This window comes from Sminthopsis crassicaudata, chromosome 2, assembly GCF_048593235.1.
Source record: "Sminthopsis crassicaudata isolate SCR6 chromosome 2, ASM4859323v1, whole genome shotgun sequence".
NCBI classification, from domain to species: domain Eukaryota; kingdom Metazoa; phylum Chordata; class Mammalia; order Dasyuromorphia; family Dasyuridae; genus Sminthopsis; species Sminthopsis crassicaudata.
In genome coordinates, this window is record NC_133618.1 from 146,207,187 (window position 1) to 146,230,222 (window position 23,036).

The following is a 23,036-nucleotide window of genomic DNA, read 5'->3' on the forward strand; positions in this document are numbered from 1 at the left end:
TTTTTTTTTGATGTTTTACATTTTCTTCTATTTTTTCATTCTTTTGATTTAAAAAAAACATTTTTTTTGATTAATTCTTGATGTCTGAGAGTTATTAGCTTCTCCTTGCCCATTTCTTAATTTTTTTAAGGAGTTATTTTCTTCTACCAATTTTTGTGCTTTCTTTTTCAAGCTATTGACCTTTTTTTTTTTTTTTTTTCATAATTCTCTTATGTAATTTTATTTCTTTTCCTAGTTTTTGTTCTATCTCCCTGACTTAAAATCCTTAGGGAACTCTTTCAAGAAGACTTATTAGGTTTGAAAGCTCAGAAAACTTTCTGCCTTCTCTCTGCCAACTTGGCTTCTCTCCCTTGCTCATTTGTACTTATTTAGAAGTAAAAAGTTATCATCCTTAGAAAATCTAATTAGTGTTTTTAATTTGGGGGGATAGTCTTGGTTTTTTAAAGGAAGTCTTCCAAATTGGTTGCTTATTCTTTATTTACTTGAAGTAATATTTGGTTAGTTTTACATGTAAACTTTATTAGAGAAAATCTATTTTTTTTTTTAAATTAAGAATTCTCTTCCATATGTTTGGTAGTGAAGCTTGTGACTTATCATTATCACTATCAGCAAGCATTATTGAGAGTCTCTTTCTTGTATTTTTGGATCTACTAGAAATATATTATAACATTAGAGAGGCTAACCTCCCAAAAGAAACTATTATGACTGAGTGTGTATATATATATATATATATATATTTTTTTTTTTTTTTTTTTTTTTTCAGGGTCTGGAAAATCTTACACAATGATGGGTACTGCCGACCAACCTGGATTAATCCCAAGACTTTGCAGTGGTCTCTTTGAAAGAAGTCAGAAAGAGGAGAATGAAGAACAGAGTTTTAAAGTTGAAGTATCATACATGGAAATCTATAATGAGAAAGTTAGAGACCTCTTGGATCCCAAAGGGTACAGAAATTTTAATCAAATAGTATTATGTAACCTCCATTTTATTCAGACTATCTTATTTATTTAATTAGCTTGGGAAAAGCGATACTTTTATAATGGAAATCCATTTGGAATTTATTATCTTTGAATAGATCTTACATTTTAAAATATATTTGTACTACAATAAATTTTTACTTGACATATGTTAGATTTGCAATTAAGTACCTTGGAACAGATAAAGAAGAATAAGTTCAGGAGAGATGAGACATGTACAGAAATAAATAAAAAGTTATTTATGAAAATTCAAGGTGGAAAGGCATTAAATTCCTTGTAGGTTTAGAAGATGGAGAGGTGACTCAGAGGATCTCAAAAACCTTCATGGAGGAGAAACCATTTAAGTTAGACATTAAAAGAGGAGCAGGAATAAGTTAAACTAAAAGTGTATTGTATAAATAAAGGTACAGAGAAAAGATAGTAAGTGCTTTATAAGCTTGATTGTATAGTTTTCATGGCATGAGGGTGTATATTAGAACACCAGGTTTGGTGCTTACTTGTGGAGATGTCTGAATGCTTTGTTGAGGCAGCTAGATGGTTCAAAACAGCCTTGGAATCAAAGACCTGAGTTCACATTTGGCTTTAGACACTTGGCAACTCACTTAACCCCAATTGACTTATACCCCCTCAATCTTTTCCCCTGACCTCAAAACAACAAACCAGAATTTTATTTAGTCGGTAGTAGCAGCTAATGGATACTTTTGAGTAAGGATTGGCATAATTGAAGCTGCAGTTTATAGTGACTTGGGATCTGTTTTCACCCTTCAGTCTTGGTGGGTAGACCTCTGAGATAAGAGTAAGGCTTTTACTAGGAGAGAAATTTGGGACCCTGAGTAGAGGGGATAAGTAAAAATATGAGTTTGAGTGTTTATTCAAATTTTTTGTTTCTCATTGTTATTCCCAACTTTCTAATATAAAATACAATTATAAATTATTTAAATTAGCACTTAAGCAACTGATATCTTAAAATAACTACCATATTTGTGAATGCAAATAGAAATTGGAGAAAGCCAGGATTACCAGTGTGGGTCAAAGACAAAATTACAGTATATTCCTTTAAAGTTTTAAAAATGCTTTGTTTGCATATTTTGTCTCATTTGGACCTTACAACAACAATTTTATAAATGAGGAAGCTGTTTGAGTTAAATTCATGTCTTCTTGTATTTAGTTGATTCACAAATTTAGCAGTTCCATTTGTCTAGTAAGGGCTCTAATTAGTTGGTGAAGTGATTGAAACTGTTGTAAAACTAAGATGTAATGTGATTAGAAAATTGAGAATTGAATTATTTAGATGCAAGTAAGTGAAGAAGAAAGGTTATAGAGCAGCACAATTGTGAGAGCAGTGATAAAAGAGATTGATATTTTGATTGCTTGATTGAATAATGGCAGGGATCAGAATGAAATCTGAGGGAAGAGAAAAATTGATAGCACACTACCTCCGTGGTGTTGTAGGTATATTAACTTGTAAACTAAAATGGAGTGCAAGGCCTATTTTCTGTGTCTCTATTGCAAGTTAATACTGAAAGATGAAATAAAAACTTACTTCAGAATAGGAAAACTATGCTGTTTATATGGTATTTATTGAATAGATATAAACTTGAAAAACACCAAACAAATAATATTATTGTCTTGCTCATGACAGTCATGGAAATGTTACAGAAGGGATTTTTTTTTTAAGCCCAGAATGTTAATTGTTATAACAGCATAGTAATGGTGGAGAACCTATGACCCACTGCCTCTTGAGTCCAATTTCTTCCATCTCAGAGGGCAAGTCTAAAGAGCTGCTGTACTCCTTTATAATTTTACTCACAAAATTAACAATAAACCTCAGTGTTTTTAGCTCTAAAAAGTGTTAATTATAAGAGGGAGGAGGTATGGGATAGTATCATCCCATACCTAGTGAGGAGGGATGGATTTTGTAAGCATAGGAGAGAATGTTTCTGTGCAGTAAGGAAGCAGCTAGTAGATAAGGAGAAATTGAAAATAATATAGATTCTGCTTGCCTAGAGAGCTTATGCCTCTTCCAACTATGTCTTTCTTTTTTTTTCCCCCTCTCTACTGTTGACTTCATATACTATCCACCTTTTCCTTACCTAATATATATACATTTTTAATTTCAGTATCTTTTGAATCTTTAAGCCAGAATTAATGCCTTTACTTACTAGGATTATGTTTGAACTCAATTCTTTAGTGTAAATTGGGACTTTTTATCACTCTTTTCCTAAGTATCACAGTTAAATGAGAAATTTCCACTTTTTTTTTTTCTATTTAAAAAACCCCATAAACATTTACTTAGCACTAGGATCAGATGATAATATTACAAATACTAAATATATAAGAAAAGTTCATAAATAATAAAGTACATCACAATCTACATATAAATCCAGATCATACTTGATCACCAGGTCACTTGTTCTTGAAGTAATTCAAAATTCTGGACTGAATATTTTGATATCAATCATGGAATATCTGCACCATGTGAAAATGCTTCTCTGCTTATTGTTGGTCTTTTTGATCTTTTATATGGGTAAATCCTAGTCTTTTTCTCTCCCATACTTGAATCATAGTATTCACAAGTTCTTCAAACTTGTCATTATCCTTAAAAGTATTTTTAAAGTATTACTTTTTAGTCTGAATAGCAGTCCTCTTTAAGAGAGATTCTCTAGCCTCAAGGGCCCAGCTTGGCCAGGTGGGTCCTCACCTAGGTACTCTGTTGTCCATTCTGAGTAGAGCTCATAGCAACTAAGCTCTGGTGGATTCCTTAAACAAAACAAACAAATCCAGCCAGCTTATCAGAATTCAGAACAGCTGTGATGCTTGTCTCCTCATGGTTTTCTTTTTTAAAATTCTGAATTTAACCCTGTGTCCGCCCCCCCCCCCCCAAGAAATGTTTCTATGACACATCAGAACATAAAAGAAAATTTTTTATGAAACCATAAATCTTTTATCTTGAATGTTTTAGACACATAAATTTTACATATGGGGCTGCTAGGTGGCACAGTGGATAAAGCCGAGCCATCCTTGAAATCAGGAGAACCTAAGTTCAAATCTGGCCTCAGATACTTAACACTTCCTATCTGTGTGACCCTGAGCAAGTCACTTAACGGCAATTGCCTCAGGGGGAAAAAATTCTACACATTATTTTCAAAACTGCTGCTTGTCTATGTTCTCTTCAGTACTTTTTTCTCCTATGAATTTTTAAGCAACATGTTTGTAATTTTTTTCATCACTACTGTTGCTAACCACCCCTCTCCCCATTATTTCATTGTAGGTTGTCAGGAGATATGGCCTATGCACAGATCAGAATTTCTAAGTATCTTTTTTTTTTTTTTAAACTTAATTATTTATATATAAATAATTATATAAATAAAAATATAAATATTTAAAAAAATATTTTAGGATCTGAACTGTCTTAAAGCCACACTGTGCATATTTCATTTTAACAGTTTTTATTCTTGAAGTGGATAGCATTTTCCTTCATCAATCCTTTACGGTTGATGTGAATCTCAGCTGCTTGTATTACTCATTTAGCTTGCCTATAGTTTCTCCCATTCTCTTATGACCTCTTTAAAAGTATTCCATTATCATCACTCTTGGGGATCTCTTTTGGAGGAAGATTCTGACCTCAGGACCTTTTTCTACGGAATAAAGAAGCTAAGGAAGAGAAAGATACAAGAAGCTCTGTAGCTCTCATCTGTACAACTTCTAATGTCTATATATTGCCATGTATTTTAATTTATTTTTCAAATGTGTGTGTATACATATACATGTACAAGCATATAGTAAGTTAAGTCAGAGAACATGCTATGTTGTATTTTGTTGTATTTTTCAGTCTTCTAAGCATTCAAGTATTTTCTGGTATTATTGATCCATATCAATTCATTATACACAGAAATTGAGTAACTTAACTTAGTTAAGTGTAAGTTCTAAAGCCAGGTTTCATACTCATGCCTCTCCTTGTAAATCTGAATTAGTTTCATTTTACTGCTTGACATAGCATTAAAAGTGTCTTAAGAATTAGAGTGAAATGTACATACTGTTTACCTCACATACATTTTTTCTCTTTAGTCTTGATGTCAAGTATATGTATCATACCTTTAATGTTTTTATGGATTTTTTTTCATCTAGAAATCCTTTTGTGAAACAAAAAGAATTTCTAAACTTAGAAGTAATTTAAATTAGAGTAGTTTAAGAACAAAGTTGAGCCAATGAGATTGGATAATTCTCAAGATACCTGATACCTGTCACAATAATGAATGAAATCGCTTAGATTTTAGATTTACAATGAACATTTATTGAATATCTAATGTTTGTATAAGTGTATAATGTGCTTCATAGATATTTGGGTTTATTAATTTTGCATTGTCAGCATTCTTTTTTGTTGGTAAAGTCATTCTTCAGTTTTCCTTTGAAGTGATATGCCCCCTCATCACAAAATATTTCTGTCAGTTTGCATTTTGGGGTTCTAGACAGCATTAATTCTACCTGGGTGAGCCCAAGTGGTTTTTATTTATTTAAATTGAGAATTCTTTTTTATGAACCTTTTTGAAATTTTCTTTTTGAGAATAGAATACTAAAATTAGTTGTTAATTTTTAGGTGAATTACTGTTTTTGGTTTTTTGTTAACAGAAGCCGTCAAACCTTGAAAGTCAGAGAACACAATGTACTGGGTCCTTATGTGGATGGGCTTTCTAAACTGGCTGTCACAAGTTACAAGGTAAAGACCATTTATGTGAAATATTCCAATTCATCATTTTTTATGTTTTGTTATTTCAGCTTTTCCTGTAATTGATTGTAACTTTATGAGAAAGAGACCTCATTAGGAAACAAAACCTGTATACTGGTCTCATGTAACTAACAAAAATCTGGGCCTCCTACCATAATTATGTTTAAAGATATTTTGATTTTTAGAAATTAGATACTTGATTAGATAGTGGTAAGTAAATGTGGGCTAAATCAGATAGTAAATAAGGCAGCATCATTATACCTTAAATCAAGTTCAATAATTTCTACCTACTGATCTTTTTGGCTTTTATTTTACTTATCTTCTCATTTTTCTATTCTCAAATTCTGTTTATGTGGCCTTTTATAGTTATTGTTTATGTTTCTCAGGGATGTCTTTCTATATCATGTTGAGTAGTTTTCCTCAAACATTTTTTTCTCATTGTCTTTATTTGAAAATTGTGTTTTGTTATAATATCATGATACTGAATATCTTTCTGTGCAACAAGAAATTATTGAATTATTAAATCCAAATGAGGAACTGGGAATTATAAACTATTCTATTTCTTAAAAAATTCATTGGAGAATTTTAGGAGATCTTCAGATTGGGACTTTATTTTTTTTCTATGATTTCATATAATTTAACTTAAGGCCTCTTTTTCTTCTAGGTTTACTTTTTAGCTTCTTGTTTATGTGTGTGTGTGTGTGTGTGTGTGTGTGTGTGTGTGTGTTTAAGGCCTATTTAAAAACTTTTGTTATAGGTAAGATTATTTTTTACAAAATCTTTACACTATTCAGCATGTTGAATTTTTTCATTTCCATATCAGTGAGGAATGAAATGCTTAATGTAGCTATAATGTAATTATAAATTTTATGAAATAAAATAAAAATTTGAAACATGGCTTACTGCACAACTCATGTTTACTTCACTGAACTATTTTTATGAACACTTACTAGTTTTGTTTTGTTTTTTTGTTTTTTTTGTTTTTGCTTTTTTGCTTTAAATGTCTGAGACCATTTGAACTCAGGTCTTCCTGACTTCAGGGCTGGTGCTCTATTCATTGCGCCACCTCACTGCCCCTCACTTATTAGTTTTTTATTAATGTCTGTTGTGTCTCCAAATTGCAAGATAATTATTTATTGGATCGTAGCTTCCTCTTCTCTAGAGCTCAAAAAACTCTAAATATCCCCCTTTTCTCTTTCTCTGTTTTCAAATCTCTGAGGAAGAGGAAGATGACCACTTTATCTTTTTTGGATCCTGGCTCTCCTTTCCTCTTTTTTTCCCCCCGAGGTGTTTTTCTTTTGATATTTTCTTCTATCTTGTCTTCAGTCTTTACCTTATTCACTAAAATTCTTGAATGGCCTTAAACATGTCCAAGTCTCCATCTTTGTCATCTTCCCTTGAAGATGATCCTCTTTGATTGTCTACAATATCCCTTCACTCCTAAATTCCTGAAGTCATTTATATCTCCGACTTCCTTTCTTACTGTTTTCTAATCATTCATTTATCATTTATCATTATTTTTAAGTCACTCATTCTAAAGTTGCTAGTGATTTCCTAACTGCCAGCTTTGCCAGCCATTTTTCAGTCCTTGTTATCCTTGCTACAGCTTTTATTGATAGGGTTGACCATTGCCTTCTTCTGTATCCTTTCTTGGCTATTCTTCAACCCATGTCCCTACTCCTCTCCACTTGCCCTTGCCGGCTCATCGATCAGTAGGCATTTGTTAAGCAACTGCTATGTGAGAGGCCCTGGGAATATTCAAATACTCAAATGATTATTTGCCCTCATTGCTCTTCATGTTTCCTCCAACATGTAGCCTGCAACTCCCATCCTTTGTGACTAAGGCTGTGACAGAAGTTCCCTAGAAGGATTCTACCAGACTTGTTGAAAGTCTTCCTTGCTTTCTCCTGATATCACAAGAATGGGCATACAATCTCTTCATACTTAATTCTGGATCCTTTACCCATGAACAGCTCAATTTTCTTGTTTAGTTCCTTGATGATATCTTTTATTCTACTTATTTAAAAATTCTTTTTGATTACATTTCAGCTGCTTATCCAGCTCTCCTTTGTTTGCTATATAGGTTCTTAATTTCTACATATCTTTAAGCAAAAGCTTCTACACATGTCAAGGAAATTGTAGAGTCTTTGTACTGTGTTCAGGAGAATAATGGATTTTGAGCTAGGAAATCAATTTATATATAAAAAAATCATTTATTTTTGTTATGTGTCCATTGTCATTTCACTTAGCTTCTCTCACCTCCAGTTTCCTCTTTGGTAAAATAGTTATAATAAGGTTGTTGTAAGAGTCACCTGGGATAATAACATATGCAAAGTACACTAAAAATAGTAAAGAAAAATATAAATATCATATACATTTTTATTATTAGAAGAGATTTTTGTTATAGATTAGACTTTTTGACCCCAAAGTCAAACTTTGAAACCCAGTGACCAGAGTGTGAGGCCTTGAACTGTCAGTTGCTGGCTCTAAGACTGTGTGTTTTTCACTTAATGAGTAGAATTAATATTTTTTATTGGAATTGGAATAATAATACCTGTCCTTCTTGTCACATGGGATTATTTTTAGACATGAACAAGATAAGATTTATGAAAGTGCTTTGAAGAATCTTCCTTCCATACCAGTGTAATTTCATTTACTTTGAAACTCTGATCTGAAGTTAAGACCTACAGTACTTCAGTTTTTTATTTTCTTTATGGGATTAACAAATCTTTCATTATGCAAAAAAGAACAGTAACAATTATATACAAAACTGTGAACTATTAGAAGCATATATTTAATTTGAATTAATTTTTTTCAGTAATCAACTATTTTTTTCTCTCTCCCAAATCTTGCCCCACTGGATTAAAAAGAAAAATCCAAATCATAAATATGCAAAGTCAAACAAAACAAATTTCCATATTAACCTCATCTAAAAATGTATGTTTCCCTCTGCATCTTGAGTTCATTACCTATCTGTCAAGAGTTGAAGGAGCATTCTTCATCATCAGTCCTCTGAAGTCATGTGGATCATTTTGTTAGCATTCTTAAATCTTTAAAATTATTAATTTTTACAATATTGCTATTTTCATATAAATTGATTCTGTTCACTTCACTTCTTATCAGTTCATACAAATCTTGAGACTTTGAAGGAATACCTGCTGCTCTGAGCAAAGTGGAGATGGAGGGGAGTAGTGTTTTTAATTTACTATAAATGTATTAATTTTAATGAATTTTATGAGCATTTCATTGTATTCCAATTCTAAACTAGAATCATTAGACTGACCTAAGGCAGGCCTGACATGTAACAACTGAAGAATAAAAAGCTCAGTGTTCAGAAGAATTAGAAGAAGGTTTATTGGAGGGCTTTGGGTACTTTAAGTCAGTCTTTGGATGTGTGTTGTTCAGGCATGTCTGATTCTCTATGACCCAATTTTTGGGTTTTCTTGGTAAAGAAATTGTTCATTATCTTCTCCAGCTCATTTTACAGATAAGGCAACTAAGCCAAACAGAGTTAAGTGACTTGTCCAGGGTCACCCAGCAAAAAAATGTTAGATTTGAAAATAGGTCTTCTGCCTCCAGGCCTGGTGCTCTGTCCACAACACCACCCAGATGCCCCCTTTAGAGGATAGGTGGAACCAGTGTCTGACTTTTACAGCAGTCCAGCATCTTTGTTGGTAGTTTCCTATATTCCTATTAGGAGAGCAGTCATCAAAAATCCGGGCACAGAGGTGGGGGGTGCTCCCACATCAGGCTGAGCCCTGGGGTGAACATTGCTCGGGTGGTCATCAGGCTTTAGGCCCATCTTCCAGCCCTTCCCACATTCATCCTAGTAGACTTTGTCAGATGTTTTGCCAAAAGATTTTACTGGATTTGGTCTCAGAGACTTGGATTCTAAAGCTAGTTCTGCCCTGGGCTATCAGGGTGACTTTGCACAAGCGACTCAGCTTCCTTGGCCTATAGTGTGCTAATCTCTGCAGTGACTGGCCTCTTGCTGTGATTCTAGACATGCCGGGTTTATCAGGTACTGACTGACAAAAAAAGGCTGTTGGGATAATTTGATATACGTCCTTGTTTTGAAACTGTACTGATTCCTAGTGATCTGGCATTGTTTTTCTAAGTGTGTATACATATGTTTAATAGTCTGTTCAGGAATTTTCTTTAGAAAGGAAGGAATGAAATAAGGAAGGGAAGAGAAAGAAAGAAAAAAGAAGGGAGGAAAGATTGTGTTTCTATGAAATGAATCTAAGGAAAGCTTTGACTCCTCTTAAGCATCTATCATCTATCTATCTATCTATCTATCTATCTATCTATCTATCTATCTATCTACCTATCTATCTACCTATCATCTATCTATTTAGAGATTCAAGATAATGAGTTAGTTCTTAACACTAGAATAAAGCCAGTGTTAAATCAAGCAGTGGTTGATTATTGTTTAGTATTTGGATGTTTCATTAATAACATGTTTTTATATTTATGCTGAGCTATTAATGAAGAAGTACCTTTTTGCTTTAAAAAAATTTAGTGTAAGAGCTATTTAATCTTTTTGTTCTTTAGGTATAACTTGTTAGCAACATGAAGCCAAACAATCAAAATATCACCACTCACCTGTTTGTTGGAGCTTACATCAGTAGTAGGCAGAGTAGGAGTCAGTAACTTTAATATAAAAGAATTGCTTACATTTCAATTCCAGTTCATATTTGTAAAACTGAAGGTCCTGTTTTGTTTCTTGCTTATAAAAATTTGCCTGCATCTTATTCGGTTTTTTTTTTTTTTTCACTTAAAAAATTCGTTTTATGTCACTTAAAGATTATCTTTAGAGAATGGAACATATTTAATCTTCATAAATATTCTTCATACACATTCTTCTCACCACCTCAAAATTAAAAAAAAAATATCATTATTAAATTTTGGGCTCCTAATTCAATTAATTTTAATCTCTCTGTATTCCAAAAAGTAATATTCCATTTCTATAGAACTCATATCTAATATTAAGCCTTTTTTGGAGAGAGCGCCACACCCCAAACAACATTTCTAACATTCATTAGTAGTATGATTTTGAGTAGTGATCTTGTTCAATAGCTCTCATATGGTATAAACCACCTTAACATATAACTTTAGAAAAATTTGAAAAGCAGAAGAAATGTCAAAAGTTGAACTAATTTCAGAAAAGATAGATTATTTATATGTTTGTACATGTCTTGTATTATATTTAGTTTTACAATGGAATTATCAGTGGATACTTTCTTGGGTGACACATTTTGAAAAGACAAAACATTTTTATAAGCAAATGAGCTGTTGGTTTTGGTGAGGTTCTATAGAATGTTCTTTGAATAAACAGCGAAATGAATCATCTTATGTTTTAAAATTTCTGTGTAGGATATTGAATCCTTGATGTCAGAAGGCAATAAGTCCCGAACAGTTGCTGCAACCAACATGAACGAGGAAAGCAGTCGATCTCATGCTGTCTTCAAAATCATTCTGACCCATACTTTGTATGATGTGCAATCTGGGGTAAGTGCATCATTGTTATTATTCATGTACAAGGCCTATTTTTGTTACTGGTGTGAAATCATGCATTTCTTTCTCCACTTATGTAGTAAAGGATCATAGATTTAAAACTGTAAAAAAACTTTAGAGGCCAACTAATTTTAACTACCTTATTTTTGAGATGAGAGGCTGAAATGTAAAAAAAACTTCAGTCTTTTGTCCAAGTAGAGAGTAAGTAACAGAGGAAACATTTGAACTTGGGTCCTCAAATTCCGAAATCATTGCTTTTTGCATTGCCCATGATAAGCAAAATATTTTTTAAAAGATAAAATCTGAGCCAGTCATGTATATGATTTTAAATTGCTGTGATGGCTAATTTGAAAAACATTGATATGAAATGTGAACAAAATTATATCAGGTTTAATGGTAATAATTAAGAACAATTACCCTTCCAAAAATAGTAAAACTGAGTTTGCATAAAGCTTGAGAAGACAGGAAGTAAACTAAGGAAAATCAATTCTAGGTTACATCTAAGTATATTTTTCTATGGCACAGTGCAAAATTTCCCAGCAGCTCTCCAAGTTTTAATGGTGATCAACTTTTAGTCGTTTTATTTGAAAAGAGGGTGATATGTTACAACGTCATTTTAGACTTAGCTGAAAAGTTCCTTGGGAGTTGTAAGGGGAGGGGAAGTGATATTTGAATGTGAATATTGTTCTACTATCCTTTTTAAAAAACTTATTCAGAAATTTATTCAGTACCGATTCTTGTTTTTCTCTCCTTTGTAAAGTGAAGAAACATTTCCCATTCCACTGTTGAATGATTTCAGATGTTGTAAAGCTAAAATAAATGCCTTGGCCATTCAATTAAGCAAACTCAGCAAATTCCTTAAGCACCTAATATGTTCAAAGCACTTTAGCAAAAAGCAAAACAAAAAAACTCACTATATTTTAGAATAAGTATTTTGGTATCTATTTTAAATATAAAGCAAAATTATACTGTATCATTTTGATGAGGACAAATTCAGTTGATGCCTGCCTTTCTGGTAGGTTATATTACATTATCTACTATTTCTGAGAGGGGTTTGATACTAGGCAGTAGGTTGTCATTGTCGCTATAGTTGCTTTTAAATGTGTATGTGTGAATGGTTCTTCTCACCTTTTTTAAGTTATTATCTCCTAAAATTTTAGGTTTATTATTTCATGATTCAGTTTTGTTTTAGAAGCTATAGTTTTGCTAGTCCTTCTGAGATGTGGAGGCAGCTTTATGTATTTAAAACTATTACCCTTAAGCTCTAATTGGCACTAACCAAGCGGGAAAGGCTTTGAGGGCAGGTCCTATGACAAATGACATTAACTTGGCTAAATTGAGAGAGTCATTTTGCCACCACATAACGAATTGCTTTTGACCACAGCAATTCAGGAACCTATCTGCTATGAATTCTTGGAGCAATTGTGATCTAATTCTTTGGAGAGTAGGGAGAGGATCCATTCCAGTGAAATCAAAGCTCTTTTGAAGAGTTGAATTAAGAATTTCAACTAAACTGGTATTCTTCTCCCTATCCCAGCTTTCTTGTTCATTTGTTTCTGCCTCCACACTCTTTGGCACTACCAAAGTGAAAGGGTGTTCAGTGCAACATTGTGGGCCATTTTGTATTTTTCTTTGTTTCGTGAGTTGCTGTGGCTGTCACCAAGAAGCCAGTCTCTTGCTCCTCAAAAAATAGTCCCAGTCTTTTGTCAGAATTCTATCTGAAACTCTCCCAGCATGATGGAATCTGCTATAGTTGATGCTCTGCTGCTGCCTCTATCTAAATAAGCTTTACTTTCATCCTTCAATGAGGCATCAGAGTAGGAGTTGGTAGAAGAACTAAATATTGCAGAAATCCACAAAGTTATTGAGTTTATTTATGAATGTGTATCTGTAATTTTAAAATATAAAAACCAAGTTTTAAATATTAAAGTCACTGTCCTCTTTTATAGGCAAGTTAATTTTGATAAATTAATGGGCTTCTCTCTTTAGCAAAGACACCATCTTTTGTATATTTTTTCTAAGGTATTTCTGCCTACTCATTATTGTTTAATTTTATCTAATAAACTCCTTAAAACTGGTATTTCTTTTAAAATAGTTGAGATTCCAAATGGTAGCTTAATGTGTTTATGAAACTTAAGTTTATAATAGTAAGTGTTATTTTTTACCTGTTTTTAACAAAAAACACAAGAAATTCGGTTTGTAAGTCTTCTAGGGAGGATATAATCTGCTTCTTTTTGTATAAATGACTTGGAATTCTATTTATCAAAACAGGACCACCTATTTTTTATTGTTGTTTGTCTTTTTCTCCAGACATCAGGAGAGAAAGTGGGCAAACTAAGTCTAGTCGACTTAGCAGGCAGTGAAAGAGCCACAAAAACAGGAGCTGCAGGTGACAGGCTGAAGGAAGGAAGCAACATTAACAAGTAAGGGTTTTAGAAGCTCACTTTCCTATTTTGTTGGTAAGCAGCTTTGAAAATTGGATTTCTTTTTTTTTTTTTTTTTTTTTTTTTTTTTTTTTTTTTTTAATCTCAACATGGTTTCTATTAAAGTTTAAAATGTCAAATGGATGGAGCTGGGAGCTGGGAATCAGTGTTGTTCTTTAGTTACAAAAATGGATCTATTGACCCCATGTCCAGTGACAACTGAGTTTTCAGTATTTTCTAGAGGGAGGTGGTATATTTATACCAATCCATCCTTACTATCTCCAGATTTTCTTCATTTTTTATTTTTTATTTTTTATTTTTTTTTTTTTGAGGGTGGCAGACGGGTTTGAATTTTGGTCTAGTACTCTTGGAATATACTAAGCTAATTAGTCTATATAAAGATCTATTCTTTAGACTTAATGTCCTTCATAGCCCTGTTCATTAACTAATTGAATGTATTCTAATCATAACCAACTCATTTTGCCTTCTATTTGATCTTCATTGAACAATGAGTACTTCATAATGTTAACGGAATATGCTCTATTCAATAATTCCTTCCTAGGGTTTTCCTAATTCTGCTATGCTTTGCTTTTTGTGGAGTTTAACAAGCCAGGCTTGGAGCTTGTGATTAATAAGTATGTCCTCCATGGGGATTGACCCTGATTGGAGGAACTAATAGGGCAAGTTTTCACCTTTCCAAGCATACCTGCAATATTTCTATAATCAGTTTACTTCTATTCTTTATTCGGTACTACTTCTCTTATCTCTTTTGAATTAGAGATATGAAGGCAATCCATCATATCACTCTGACCAATCATATTCTAAATAGAACTGTTAATCACAGGTTAGCCCTTTTTCCCTACTGATTGTCAGGTAGTGATAGGATAGTTTTCTCTGTACTATATTCATGCTTAATTCCAGCTAGTGAAAAATACAGACAACTTTTTAAAAATGGCCATATTCAGTCCATTGAGTCAGATCCTTTATTCTTTAATTAGGAAATCTCAGTGTCCAAAATAGACATGGATAGGACGGATACATCATTTAGTTAATCTCCCATAACCCATGTGCCTCCTCGGCAGCAGAGAATTCTCTCCTTGGTATCTACTAGTAGATCTTGGAGGAAACCTTTTCTCCACTTCTGATAATGAGCATGGGTGATATCTTCTCATAGCTCTTCTATGGGAATGTTTGCTCTTTAAACTTTTACAGTATTGAATCTCAGTAGTTCTGACTGTGGTATTCTTTCCATTTATATTGAAGTCATTTTTCTGTTAAAATTGTTTCATTGATGCTTCTTTTTGAAAATATTATTACACTTCCCAGTGATTTCCCCCAACTTAATCTAACCCTTTCTTGCAACAATAAAGTTGCATCCAAGCAAAACAGAAATGTTAGCCTTCAGCCCCACTCTATAAGGTAGTCCATCATCTCTCTACTGAAAGATAGAAATCATGTCTTAGCTGCCTTTTGAAATCACTGTGAATCATTGCATTGATCAGAGGCCTAAAATCTGTTAGTGTTGGGTTTATTTCAACAGAAAAACTGTGAAGGATTTTTTTTTCCCCACAGGGGAGTTCTCCAACATAAGTCTCTTATTATTTTAATCTTGTTTTTTAATGATTTTTTTCATGTGGTATACATCTTATTAGAGTTCAAGAGGCTAATAATTTCCACCAAAGATTTGAAAGGAGATTCTTGAAGAAGAAGTTTTATTTGGTCAGCAATAGTAGGATAGAAGTATTAATTTGTAATTTCCATAAGCTTGCAATTGAATGCCATGACGCTGACTGCAATGTCATGGTGTTATTCAGATGTGGGCCCAGTCAGTGTTGTTGAATGTGTTAAGACATCCTATCTTTAGATTGTTTTGCTTACTAATAATGTTCCTGTCACCCTGCAGGTCCCTCACCACCCTTGGTCTAGTTATCTCAGCCCTTGCAGATCAGGGTGCTGGAAGAAACAAGAACAAATTTGTTCCATATCGTGACTCTGTCCTCACTTGGCTCTTAAAAGTAAGCGATTTTTTTTTTTCTTTGTGTTTTTAATGGAAGAGAGAAAGCAAAATAAGAAAGTATAGGTTTTTCCAGTGTCTAGATTCACAATCAGAACCTTTCCCTGTGTGTGTGAGGTAAACCTCTGGATGAAGTGTCTGCAACCTTCCTTGATTTTTTCCTATTTGGAAGGCAGTGAGATGGCACAGTGGATAGAGCACTGTGCCCGAAGTCAAGAAAATCTGAGTTCAAATCCAGGCTCAGACACTTAATAATGGTGTGACTCTAGCAAGTTACTTAATGTCTTTCTGCCTCCGTTTTCTTACTTGTAAAATGAGCATCATAACAGCATCTTCCTCAAAAAGTATTTAGTACAATACCTGGTGAGAGGTGATATTTAATAACTCTTATTCCTTTCTCTTCTCTTTTTTCAGTGAAAGCCAACATCAGTTGCAGCAACTTTCCCTCTAGTGTGTCTATTGTATGATACTGCATTTTGTAATTACCTATATATCTGCTAAGCCCAATGAAGGCAGCAAAAAATCCTAAAGTATAACTTTCCAGCTCCCTTGTTGCCTAGTACATTATATAGGCTTTACCTAAAGGAGATGATTAATGTTTGTGGAATTTGTTGAATTGACTTTTACTCCATTTTCCTCCCTCTAGGTGTTTTGCAAGCAAGTTTCCAGAGGAAGAGAGAATCTAAATTAATTTTCTTCATGCTAGAATGGCTTTCCATGCAGAAATCTTATTGTAATCTGCATTAGTTATGAAAATTTAATCACTGATAGACTTGTTTTTCTATTTTCAGGGATATATACATTGTTATATATGCGTAATGTCTCAAATGGCTTTTTAAGGCCATTTTTCACTCTTCTTCCCCGACCTCACCCCCCACCCCTTTGTGAGAAGACAGTGCAGAATAGTTGAAAACATTCCAGATTCATTTAATCAGGAGACCTGAGCTCTACCCCGCCAGCTCCCATTACTCCTAAGTAGCGCTATGACCTTGGTTGAGAGTCACCCTTTTGCTATTAGTGGATTTTCTCATCTGTCAAACCTTAAGCTCTAAAAATCTTAACATTATAAAAATTCATTTCTTTTCATGTTTCACTTCCTTTGAATTTTCTATATCTGAAGCAGAATTTGTCTAATTCACAAACAGTAAATGAAGGACTTTCCTTTTCCTTTGAAAAAGTGCCAATTCTTTTGTTGTTATTTCCTTTTTCCAAGTGACTTCAGCTATTTTCAGTGTAGGCAGAATATTTTGTTGCTTTAGAAGTCACAAAGGGCTTTTAAAATATCAAGTATTTGTTGTTGGCCAGGTTTCCTTTTCTCAGCATAAACTGAAGCACAATGTGTTTTTTACTGTGGCAGTTATTATTGTAAATTTTCTTTTAGCCCAGTAGCTTTGGTAGCTCATGTGGGCTAACAGTATGTGATTGTTGAAGGGCAGCACTTACCCCAGTATTGCTAGTGCTCAGATTGGCAAACTGAGTTAAGATCTTTATAAGCAACTCTTGAATCTCCTTAATGCATGTGGGACTCTCCTTAAAATTATTTGGATGTTACCAAATCCAAGTGTGTCAGAAATGTTAGCTTAGCTTCTATAAATGAAGCAGTGATCAAACTTGGGGAAAGAAAGCTTCTCAGAAAGCGATGGTCCCTCAAGCACAAAATAGCCAGATTTACCACCACTTCATTCCTTCTGGCATATTTTCTTTTAGAATAGAATTCCTTTATTTGTGTTTCTATAGCAAACTGAATTGTTGGTAGTGGATGTGTAAATAGATTTTGGAGTATGAGCTATTAAATCTTCATGGGAGCAGAAAAGTATAGGAATTGTCTGTTTTACCACTGAAGAATTACTGATGTCTGAAGAATTTTCATGATTCCCCTGGGCCAAAGATTTTATTTTGGGGCTGCACCAGAATTAGATCAGGTCCTTGGGCCTACAACTCAGCCACTACTACAGAGGAGCATCTTCCAGAACTGGGAGCAGGCATGGCTGCAGAGAGGTGTGAGGGTAGCAGTGTGGGCTCAGGTCACAGTGCGTGGTCCTGGCTGGCCATAGTGTCATGTTCAGTGTAAAGTGGAATGTGAGGTAGACTTAGAAAGAAAATGTCAGTGTTTGGTGCCAGGCTAAGGAGGTTGGTAGTGTAGGAGGTGGGGATGGTGGTTGTAGCTACAGTAGTAGTGGGGGTGGGGGTGGCAGTGGTAGTACCAGTAGTAGTAATAGTTACTGACCTTTCATTTTGCAAGGCACTTTAATCATTCAGGTCCCTTATGAGGCTAACCCCATAGATTGAGGCTTGTCCCGTTCTTACAGAACTCAGGAGGCAGGCCAGCCATATGTATACCTGCTCCAGGTCCAACATTCTTTTTTCTCTGCCATGCAGGTGAGTGACACAGGCAGCCCTAAAACCTAGATACTAGATTATTTGCCTTCTCATTTAAGTGAGTCCTTCTTGCTATAATGACTAGTTCTTCAAGACTAATTGGAAAAACAGAAGGTCATGGGGTTGAGGGCTAGTTCCCCTTTGGCTGAAGGGGGAACTGTGTTCTGAGAGGTCACTAGGCTCTGGTACAAAGTCCTTTTGGGTTCAGACTCATGTCATCTGTCTCCATATATTCTGTCCTATATCAGTGTCCAAGAATAGTTAATTTATTTAAACTAACATTTATTAAGTGCTTTCTCTGTATGAAGGAGGACTATAAAGACAAAAAGTCCAAGCTCTATTTGTTGGTGTTCTCACGGAGGTCAAGAATCAGTGGTTAGGAAAGTTTTATGTACGGTATGGCTCCTGAGGTAGAGATTTAAAGGAAGCTGGGGAGGGAGTGTGTTCTGGGCACAAAGGTCATGAAGGACAGAGTCTCTGGCAAGATGTTGAGATGAAATGTTGAATTCAGGGAACAGAAAGTGTGTGAAAGAGATATGTAGTGACTGTAAAGGTAAGTTGGATCCAGATTATGAAGGATTTTAAATGTTACACTGAGGAGTTTATTTTTTTATCCTAGTAACAATAGGGAACTAAATTAAATTATTGAAAAAGAGATTCATGTGAGGGTTGTGTCTCAGAGTAATTGTTTTTCTGTATGTTTGGAAGACAGATTTCAGAGGCCTAAAATCTTGAAACCGGGAGAATCAGAATATAATGGCCACAATAAAGGTTAATAAATAGTGTACAGAACACTTTAGGTTTGTTTCCTTATTTGAGCTGTACTTGTGGACATAGGTATTATTTTTCTCATTTTCCTAAAGAGGAAATGTCTCAGTGAATTTACGTGACTTACCCATGATCGCACACCTAGGAAGCCTCAGAGGCAAGCTTGGAGAGCACAGCTTTCCTGACTCCCAAGTCTGGTTTTCTTTATCCCATAGAAAGCCTGTCTTTTTCTGGATTTGATTTTTGTGGGGAAAAAGGATTGTAGAGCATGATGTACTTTATATTTTAAGATTTTAATGTAAGCTGGAAGGTTTCATTTTTTGGAATCTTACTAAGTCTTGTATATTTTGTTATATAATTTCAGAGATTCAACAAAGAATTAAATAGTGACCAAAAGCTAGCAGTTCTATTTGGTTGCACAACCAAACTAATCTAGCACTATAGAACCCCTAAGATTAGAAAGTATCTCTTTAACAATTGTGGGAAGAGAATGTCTTCAATCACATCGTCTTATGTGGTAGCCCAATCCTAAATGAAACTGATTTAGTTATTTAGTACCTTCTTGGGAGACCTGTAACACAAGTCGCAATTTTATAGGAAAATATCTATCAGTGAATATGTGCTCATGTGGAATATTTTTGTTTATTAGTGATGGATAAATTAGCCTTTCTAATGACTAATTATACCAGGCAAATCTGTATAGTGGGATTTTTTTTCCTCTTTATGTAAATTAAATGGAAAGTTTCATTTGGTGTAGTAGAATGCTCATTGGATTATAGATCAAGAAGGCTGATTGTGCCCTTACCTGATTTTGTGACCTTGGATAAATCATCTCACTTCTCTAGCCTTCATTTTTCTCTTCTGTAGATTGAAAGAATTCAAATAGTTTTTCTTTGAGACCTCTCCCAATTAAAACCTTCTATGTATTATTATTTTTTCTCCTCCAGGATAGTCTTGGGGGTAACAGCAAGACAGCCATGGTGGCCACTGTTAGCCCTGCAGCTGATAACTACGATGAGACCCTGTCAACTCTGAGATATGCCGACAGAGCCAAAAATATTGTGAACCATGCAGTAGTGAATGAAGACCCTAATGCACGGATCATCCGAGATCTCCGAGAGGAAGTAGAAAAGCTCCGAGAACAGCTAACCAAAGCAGAGGTATCAATGCATTTCAGTAACTGATTTATGGTTGTTTCTGTGAGAATTTAATCAAACCAACACTTGAACTACATTCTCTTTGTTATTCAAATAATGGCCTTTTCCATTCAGGAATTCTATAATAATAAATATTTAATAATTTCTATTTAAATAATAAAATTAATATAAACATAAATATATTTAAATAATTTTATGCATACTTTGTATATGAAGTGGGAATTGTGAATAAAAGATGGAAAATGAATTGTAATACATGACATGGTAGTTGTTAATTAGTCAGCAAACATTTATTGATTGTCTGTGCTTTGGGGAGAAAAAGACAGAACCGAAGCCGATCTTGCTTTCAAAAAGCTTCTATTCACAGGTGTAAGAGATAGCGTTGGAAGACAGAACAAAGGGAAATGATTTGATATTGCAAATTAAGATGACTTAAGATTTTACACTAAAGTGACAGGGAGGTGGATGGGTGCCATTAGTTTGAACTGTACATTCTCTTAATTTAATCCTCATAATAGCTCTGGGATGTAGGTGCTATTAGAGCATCTTCATCCCCATTTTATAGATGAGGAAACAGGCAGACAGACATTCAAGTGAAATATCTGAGGCAGGAATGGAACTCATTTTCTGATTCTAAATTTAGGTTGCAGGACATTTTGGAGGAAATATGAGTTCTATTATAGTCATATTGAGTTTAAAATGCTTTTGAGACATCTAGGTGGAGCTGTTTGTCATGCAGATAGCAAAACAGAGTAGAACTTCAAGAAGAAAGATTAGAGTTGGTAGTATAGATCTGAAAGTTATGAATATACAGATGATAATGAATCCATGAGAACAGAAGACATAGTAAGGGATAGACTAGAGAGAGAAGTCCCAGGACAAAGCTTTGGCTTTGCACCACATTTAGTAAGGATTCAATACAGGATGCTGAGCATAAGTCACTAGGCAGGAGGAGAATTAAAAGAAGATCCCCCAAAACAAAGGAGGAGATAACATCCAGTCAACAGAGTAAAAACTTTAGAGAAGTTAGGAATGGTAAGAACTGAGGAAAATGCCATTGGATTTATTTATTAAAATATGATTGGTAATCTTGGGGAGAGGAATTTTGGACCAATTTTGGGGATTGCAAGTAAAATTTTTTTTTAATGTCTTTTTTTTTTTTTTTTTTGGGGAGGCTGGGGTTAAGTGACTTGCCCAGGGTCACACAGCTAGGAAGTGTTAAGTGTCTGAGACCAGATTTGAACTCGGGTCCTCCTGAATTCAAGACTGGTGCTCTATCCACTGCGCCACCTAGCTGCCCCCAATTGCAAGTAAAATTGAAAGCAGTTCACAAATGAATGCGCTATAAGGAATTGGAAGCAATGAATGTAGATAACCCTTTTTTAGGACATCACTGTGAATGATACAAATATTAGCAATAGCAACGACAGCATATTGGCATTTTAAGATTTACTAGTACTTTACAAACATTCTCTGAATTTAATCCTCACAATAGTTCTGGGATGTAGGTACTATTAGAGCATCTTCATCCTCATTTTATAGATGAGGAAACAAGCAGACAGACATTTAAGTGAAGTGTCTGAGGCAGGACTGGAACTCATATTTTCTGATTCTAAGTCCAGTCTTTTACCTCTTGCAACTTAGAACTCGGCTTGAGGTGATACCACGGTTCACTGAAAATTTTTAATAGATTAATGATTAAGCACTTACTATTTGCTAAGCTCTCTGTAGGGAGTGAGAATACAAGTGAGATAATACTTCCCTGCAAGAGCTTAATATATGGGTGGAAAAATAATACTTCTCATAGATTTCTCCTTCCTAGTTTACTGTTTAACCAGTTAGCACTTAGTTTTATTTATTTATATATATATATATATATATATATATATATATATCCCTTTTATCATGGGCTATATTTTTTCATGTGTTTAACTTCTTCTCTTCTTCCCTCCAACCCCATCAAAGAACTCTTAAATCCTTATGGAAAGGCAGTATGTCTCTTAATCTTCTGTACCCTTCCTGTGCTTTGCATAATACTGAACAGGTATATAAATGTGGACAGGTACTTTGTATATCTTAAAGGTTAAGTTATTTGATTTTATGTCAGTAAAGTGTACCTCAGCCAAGCCTCTTTCCACCTCTCATTTATGACAAGGACTGATAGGAGACCTCACTATATAATCTACTACTGTGATTCCTGGGAAAGCATAGACAATATTATGTGTATTTGGGAAGTAGTAGATTTCCAGTTTTCTGTAGTATTCTACTAACAATTTAAACCAGTACTATTAAACATAAATATTACTAAGCCATACAAAAGTATCTCTATGGGTTATATATTGACTTAGGTCATACTGATATTATCAGTGTTTTATTGTATTTTTATTTATTTTGTTAAATATTTCCCAGTTATCTCATAATCTGGTTAGGGCTGCTTGTGACCCATGTTTGATACTTCTCATCTGACCAGTAGAGAAAATAGGAGAAAGGTGACCATCTTGTTGTTAAATCATGTTATTTTAATATGTTCTGTTATCATTTGAATTTTTTCAAAATTAGATTTTGTAGATTAATTCACTGTCCTATCTCTTATCATGACACTTTCCTTCCCTTAATATTTCTTCATACTGGACTAATGTTGACCAGTCTTGGCGACATTATATAATTAATTTGTCTTTAAATTTAGTGATCAAATGACTGATTCTTTCAATTAGGGTATCATTTTAAAAAGAGAAAAAAACAACATATGTATTAGAGAGTGGTCTGGTCTAGAAGTCATATCTCTACTTTCTTTCTTTCTCCTAATTAAAAAATGGGGGAGGGAAGGCATTGACACTAATTTCCAGTTTATTTTGAACTCTTAATGTGATTGTAAAACCTGAGAGAGCAGCAAGAGGCAGATTTGGTATTGAAGACCAAGTTCCCAATGTAGAACTCCATCCTGATTATGTTGGAGACTCAATTGACTACCCTTCCTGTACCCAGTACCTCCCACCAGGCATTGGTCCTATAACATGTGGCTAGACCTGAATTCCACTAAACCAGAATGATGGGCACCCCCACAGGTCCAGAGTT

General features: G+C 34.2%; 1 protein-coding gene across 1 annotated transcript in view; it reads left to right on the forward strand.

Moving 5' to 3' along the window:
- Positions 1–23,036, forward strand: part of KIF13B (kinesin family member 13B) — a 246,319-nt gene that overhangs the window by 92,952 nt on the left and 130,331 nt on the right. Inside the window, 6 exon segments of the mRNA XM_074287554.1 lie at positions 764–944; positions 5,607–5,694; positions 11,080–11,214; positions 13,531–13,643; positions 15,547–15,658; positions 19,752–19,964. Coding sequence (XP_074143655.1) covers positions 764–944; positions 5,607–5,694; positions 11,080–11,214; positions 13,531–13,643; positions 15,547–15,658; positions 19,752–19,964 — 842 coding nt within the window.